Source organism: Nyctereutes procyonoides, unplaced genomic scaffold (assembly GCF_905146905.1).
Source record: "Nyctereutes procyonoides isolate TBG_1078 unplaced genomic scaffold, NYPRO_anot_genome, whole genome shotgun sequence".
Lineage (NCBI taxonomy): Eukaryota > Metazoa > Chordata > Mammalia > Carnivora > Canidae > Nyctereutes > Nyctereutes procyonoides.
Genome location: NW_026575132.1, coordinates 9912377 through 9919446, shown reverse-complemented (window position 1 = coordinate 9919446; position 7070 = coordinate 9912377). Strand labels below are relative to the sequence as shown.

At 38.8% G+C, this 7070-nt stretch overlaps 1 protein-coding gene and 1 pseudogene across 4 annotated transcripts in view; both read right to left on the bottom strand.

Moving 5' to 3' along the window:
* Positions 1–228: 228 nt before the first annotated feature.
* On the bottom strand, positions 229–756 carry LOC129523064 (methylsterol monooxygenase 1-like; annotated as a pseudogene).
* Positions 757–4163: 3407 nt separating this feature from the next.
* Positions 4164–7070, bottom strand: part of LOC129522777 (aldehyde oxidase 4-like) — a 63434-nt gene continuing 60527 nt past the window's right edge. For all 4 annotated transcript variants that reach the window (XM_055345166.1, XM_055345167.1, XM_055345168.1 and 1 more), the window contains 2 exons: positions 5945–6112; positions 4164–5141 (listed from right to left, as the gene is read on the bottom strand). In XM_055345166.1, the coding sequence (XP_055201141.1) occupies positions 5088–5141; positions 5945–6112 (222 nt within the window). In that variant the 3' untranslated portion in view covers positions 4164–5087. The remainder of the gene's footprint in view (positions 5142–5944; positions 6113–7070) is intronic.

Genomic DNA, 7070 nt, shown 5'->3' with positions numbered 1-7070 from the left:
CGTGGGGGCAGTGCTTGCTCCAAAGCTCCAAACGGAGTTCTGATGCCCCCAGGGTCTTGCTTGATTTCTTCCTCTGCTCTATTTTGCTTCTCCAACCTTCCTGTCTCTCATATTGATCCCTGAAAAACATCCTGCTCCCCATACTCTGTCTCTGCATCTGATTCCAGAAAACCCAGCCTGTGATTCCACGTATTCTTATAGTATGAAGAATTTGGCCAGTTTCCATAATTGAAAGCATCAATAGCACAGACGATTTAAAGACTTTTTCTTTTGTGATGTAAGAGCCTATGCAGGAAATAGTGCCAGGTAGCCTCAGTCACCGCACAGCTAAAGCATCATGCCAAAAGCATACACCATCTTGGCATCCCTTCCCAATCATAAGGTGTATCAAAATATTCTGTAAAATAATAAGTTCCACAGATCAAAGGAAGCTGTATACAAAAGTGATTAAAGAGAAGTAATTTAAAACATTTCCATTGGTTTTCCCATGTTTCTGGTTTATCCTTTTGAATTTTGTACTTTTTAATGAAAGGTATAAATTGGAACAAAAATCCAGGTAAGCAGAGCAAGAAATAAAGAATTTCGTGGACTATCAAGGATCCCCATGTTGCAACTGGAACTTTGCATAATTATTCAACATATAGTTCCAAGCATTGTTAAATGGTTCTTGTAGGGGTTCTCAGGTAAAAGAAAATCTACATACTCTACAGCCAAGGATGCTGAACTAAAGATGCTGATACTTTAATTTGTTGCCATTTTTCAAATCTCTGCAGAAAGCCTTAGAATTCTGGTCGAACGGCAGGAATTGAGGTTACCTGGCACTATTTCCTGCATAGGCTCTTACATCACAAAAGAATAAATAAATATATTCATAAAGTTCATCATGAGTTTCAGGCTCCATTTGGAATGGAAGCTGAATATGCACATCCTTTGGAAACTCTGATTCTTGGAACTGGATTTTTCCTTGGATTCATGCTTTTATGTGATCATGTCATTCTCCTTTGGGCATGGGTGACTATTCGTTTGATAGAAACTATTGATGTCCATAGTGGCTATGACATTCCCCTGAACCCTTTATTTATTTTTTATTTATTTATTTTTTTCAGATTTTTTTAATTGAAGTTCAATTTGCCAACATATAGCATATCACCTAGTGCTCATCCCATCAAGTGCCCCCCTCAGTGCCCATCACCCAGTCACCCCAACCCTCCACCCACCTCCCTTTCCACTATCCCCCTGAACCCTTTAAATCTGATCCCTTTCTATGCTGGTTCTCGGTATCATGATTTCCACCACATGAACTTCATCAGAAACTATGCTTCCACATTTACATGGTGGGATAGAATTTTCGGAACAGACTCTCAGTTTATTGCTTATAATGAAAAGATGAAGAAGAAGATTGAGAAAAAGATGCAATAAATATCTCATCTCCACCATCCGGAAAGCACACACCTTCCCTGAATTGAAGCCAGTAGCTCACATTACTTCTGTGGAGCAGAAATAAGTGTCTTGGCTGCTCAGTGATACAAAGAACATTAACAACGTTTAATTATCTTCCTAGTGGGAACTTTTTCTACTTTACATAAAAGTTCTGTTTGTGTAGAAATAAGTAAATATATAACGAAGTGTGATTTCGTGAGGAGGTTGTAAAGGCCATGTCGCTAACCTTACAGAAAGGTTTTAGGTAATGGAAGAAGAATCAGTCTGTCTTTCCCCCATAACACCAGAGGCCTGAAGCTAAGATTGGTCTTTAAAATCCTGTAAATATATAGTGGCTATTTCAGTATCTCTTATCAGGGTGTTGGCCTCATATTGAACTTTAAAAATTTTCTGGAATTTGCCTAAACATCCAAGTATCATGGGTCGTACCATATGGGTCGACAGGGAGATTGAGGTGGCCAAGTCAGGAGAAGCCCGCCCCAAGAACTTCCACTCTGGTCCTGAGCTGACTGATTCTCCTTCTTTGAGAAGCCCTTTTGGATGGCAATGTGCTACTGGTATCTATAAATTAAGACGTTTTCGAATTGTAAATGGAATATTTTAGTCCAAAGGTTTTCGGGTTACTTGATTTTTTTTTAAAGTTTTATTTCTGCTATTTACCCTTTCATTTTTGTATATCAAGTTTTCATTATACTTAAAACTATATCTTGAAATGTTGTGAAGTGACTTGCTGTATTTTCACTTTGAACTATTGAAATAAATGTGATTTTTTTTGGTCTGATTATCTGGTTTCCAATTTTGGACATCAGTAGTGCTTTTTTAAAATATCTTATTCTTATAAGGAAAAGTACAGGAGTCATTAAATTTTGTTTTGGTTTTTAGAAGTCATTAAATTATTAAGTTTTGTAATAAAAGGAATAATTCTGCTTAAAAAAAAAAAAAACTTTTCCTTGGGCAGTCCAGGTAGCTCAGTGGTTTAGCGCCACCTTCAGCCCAGGGCGTGATCCTGGAGACCGGGGATCGAGTCCCATGTTGGGCTCCCTGCATGGAGCCCGCTCCTCTGCCTGTGTCTCTGCCTCTCTCTCTCCTCTCTGTGTATTCTCATGAGTAAATAAATAAAATCTAAAAATAAAATAAAATAAAGACTTTTCCTTAAAAGAAACAACGTAGATAATCCAGCCCTCCAATCCCAGCCCCCTTTTTGATCAATCCCATTTCTAAAACCTGAGTGCATGTGAGTGTCTACAGGTCAAGACAATGAACAGAAATCAAATCTCTTCCTGCTACTACTCACTCAACTCCATCTGCCCAGAATTTTGGTAAGATGGTACAACACTGGTCTGTCATAAACTTTTGGTCTAGCAGAAGTAAGATGTCTTTGGCCCCGCGGGTCGAAAGGAGCAAGGAGGCGCACAGCTAGTGCAGGCCTGCCACATGTTATTCCTCTTAGTGAACCCACAATCAAATAGTAGTCATGGTAGGTTTCCAAGTTACTAGCAACTGCAGTTTTGCCCAAAGTTAATAATGATCACGTACTTTCTTTTTTTTTTTCCCCTTTTTAAAAAATTTTTATTTATTTATGATAGTCACACACACACACACAGAGAGGCAGAGACACAGGCAGAGGGAGAAGCAGGCTCCATGCACCGGGAGCCCGATGTGGGATTCGATCCTGGGTCTCCAGGATCGCGCCCTGGGCCAAAGGCAGGCGCCAAACCGCTGCGCCACCCAGGGATCCCTGATCACGTACTTTCATCATTGAAAGAGCTCTCGACCATTTATGGACCATTGGTTCAAGAGGTCCTATCTGGGAGCCTCGGTGGCTCAGTCAGTTAAGGGTCTGCCTTTGGTTCAGGTCATGATCCCAGGGTCCAGGGATTGAGCCCCGAGTCCAACTCCCTGCTCAGTGGAGAGAATGCTTCTTCCTCTACCCCCCGCTCATGCTCTCTCTCTCAAATAAATAAATAAATAAATAAATAAATAAATAAATAAAGTCTTTAAAAAAAGACCCTATCTTACCCTTCTGTGCAACTGTCAATGTGGTAACACTTTAAAATTAGACGGTCAACAATTAAATTGTAAAATACTTATCTAAATTAGTAATATGCATTAAGTTTTAACATAATGATATTAAAAACTGTCAAATTTTAAGGACATTAGAATATTAATCCTATGTTTGAAAACTGCTATCCTATAAAATGTACTATTTTTGTAAATACTTTATCCCAAATCCCATTCTTCACATTAATTAAGTACTGCTGAAATGATCAGACTTATTTTGTAAAAATTCAATTTCTGAGTTTTCGGAGCCTTTGCCCACACAGTCTATGAAATACAACACTTTTTAAATTAATTTGTGTCTGTGATAAATGTGTCTTCCCATTTTACTGCTAGAGAAATATACCAGTCATCCTATTTTTGCTGTTCTGTCTGGCACAATGAATTTGTGTGGGTTGCATTCTAGGCAAACTAGATTATTGGGTGAATTTAAACAGACATTTAAAAAATATATATGTACACACACACACACACACATTTCTTTTAGAATAAGAGAAACTGGCAAGAATTTTGTTTGGAAAGAAGCCTTCCCTTTCTATTGGCAGCCTTCTCTTCTTCCAGTCTGGTCTCATGAACACATGAACAGTAATAAACGCTCATTCTTCCACCACAAAATTACTATTAATAATCACAGAGCTTTAGTATCTAGCACATAGATCCTGATATGTGATTTAGTTTGTTTATTTTGTTTCAAATCTCACAGGGACTGACATTTTCTCTGGCATAACCCTGCATTTCCTTAGGAAAATGCAATGTAAAATAGCTAAGAAATAACAAAACGAAACAAAATCCTTGGATTTTCGTGCTCCTCTGAAATGGCAAATGGAAACTGTGCTGATTTCATCCTTTAGACACTAAGCCAAATCAAGGGACTGCAGAAGGATTTGAGATCACTGTTTTACTCAGTGAAGTTTCCCAGGAGAGGAAGACACTGTGCCATGGCAGATGAGGACCAGCTGGAGGCTTTGGCTGGTTCACATCTCTACGCCTCATCTAAACAGGCCACATGTGTGTGGCAGGAACCTGAGGATTGTGATGGGTTTGTAGTGCTGGAGATCACAAGAGCTAATTATGGACATTTCTTTCAACCCCAAGTTCAGAGACCTCATTGTTAGTGGCTTAGAGTTGGCCAAGTATTTGACACAGAAATTGTCAAATACTATAAATCATGGATTTTTTTTCAGGTGAGCTGGTTATCACCATCACACCATTGGCTTTGGGAATCTAATCCTGAGAGTTTTGGGGGTGGATGATTTTAGAGGTGAGCAGATTTCTTGAAGAACAAAGCATGAGCAGTTTTCTTGAGTTGTTCCATGGTAATGAAAACTCTACCATGTTTTAAAATCATGATGTTGTAGATCTTCAGAATAATGCAAATGAAAAGAAGAATTTTTGATTCTAAACTTCATTAAATCTTTTGGTGTAAATTTGCATCCTAAAACAATATCACACAGCAACCTAAACCACAGAGAATAACTAAAAGATACTAAAAGCATCATTGACAATTGCGAGCCAACCTATATTTTGCTCTGGTCTGAAAATTTTAAGATCAATCATGTATTCTTTCATTTTCTAAGAGAAACATAGGATCAAGACACACGGATAGACCAAGGTGTAAATGTTGAAGGATCATCTCTAGGAATCTGAAAAAGATCAAAAGAGGGAAAGTAATTATTAATAAAATGTTGTATGAAACATTTGTAATTCAGAAGAAAAAATTTTTTAAAAAGAACAAGTCAATGTCCATTTTATTCTTATCAAAATTATATAGGTTTCCTATTACTTTCAAACCTTGAGCCATAAATCTCTTTATCCTCATAAACTTCTAATGTTTGGGATAAGATACATCTTATTCAGAAGCCCTGTACTTTCAAAGGCATAAAGTACAATCTAATTTTATACTAGCCCCTCAGGGCTGCAGTAAGCAGTTCAATATAGGAAGAGTCTCTGATGATAGTTCTAGACATATTTTCAGCAGCTGGAAAATGAAACTGTGTTCTATTAATGGGTCATTATAAAGCATATCAAAGAGTGCCCAGCGACTTTGATATTTTAATTTAAATTATTTTTATTAGTTTGCTTAACAAATACTTTCTGAATTATTGACCAGATCAGATATCTATTTAATCTAATTTGGTTATTAAGGTGATTAAAATACCACATCAACTACATTATGACAGAATGTTTCAAGAAGTTAGCTACCATGTTGATTCGCTGCTAGCACTGGCTCAACTGAGTCTGCTTTTCTTTGCAGTCTGAAACAAGCCATCATTTGAAGAGGTTCACTCACTTTGCAGTTGCTTTGAAGTATATAGGCAGAGTGAGAATTTTCATTGGAAAAGATGAACCTGCCCTGTGATTTTGTCATGATTACCAAATCCATACTAAGAACATGAAAATCCATTAAGCGGTGGTTATAGCTGGGACATCCCTCCACTACTCTTACCATGTCAGTAAACTGATCCACACAAGTCATCCTAATCCACTCAGGAGTTGCTGGGCTATTCAGGGAGAAGGTCTTGGTCAGCCCCCTTTCTTTACGGGCAGCAGTCACTGCATCATATATGGCGAACAACACAGAGGATCCCAAGAACATTCCAGATTCACCCAATCCCTGAGAGGAGGACAAAAGGCTGTCAGAAATGCATGGTTTCCTTAGGCCTGATTTGCATACACACAATACACACAAGAGGTGTGTTCACTCACCTCTTCTGGCTTTACAATCCTTAGAGTGGAATGTGTCCGAATTGCCTGAACTGAAATCCCACCATGATTTGTGTGTGGGGTCCTCCTCAAAGTAGCTCATGAAAATGCCCCAGAACATCAGGATAGCAGGGCAGCTAAATCTCCTGATCCTCTGCCCAGGTAAAGTCCTAAAGACCAAAGCCCTTGGTGCCCTCTAGAATATTCCACATTAGGCTCCAGACCATTTTTGTTTGACTCAAAACGCAAACCAAACAACCACAATCTTTGTAGCTGAACCTGAAAGACAGTGAGGCGGTTGACTTAAACAGTCGGCAGGTGTGCTAATTTCCCTGGTGTGTCGGATGTTTCTGAATTATCAGTGTAGTGGCATTATAATTTGAATGATTCACCAATGCTTCTTTGTACTGATTTTTCTTCTTTCTTCATTCAAAGTAATCTGGTCTGTGATCTGTGCCCAAGACCTTAGAGAGATTGGTCCTTATCTCTGAGCAAATAAAGCCTATCTCAGGCTTTGGTTTTTACTCTAAAGCAAATGTAGAGGGAGAGGAAAAGATGGTAGAAAGAGAGTTTCCTCTGAAGTGAGGCGGAGGGAAGCAGAAAAGTCTTGGGTCCTGTTTGGAGCAAACTGGCAGGGAGGTGGCTAGACCCTAACAGGCAGGATTGCATTCTGTGTCAGATGGTCTTTAGAGATGTTTCTGGTGCAGAAGTAGAAATAGAGCTCTTCAGACAGGAAATCTTGCCTTCCTCCCAATCTTGACCTACTTTCAAGGAAAGGCAATTTCCTGAAAAACCTAAGGTTAGCCTGCCATCTGTCTGGCTAGATGTGGGCTCAGAATACAACTTAAGTTGGGGAAGTTGTATTTTCT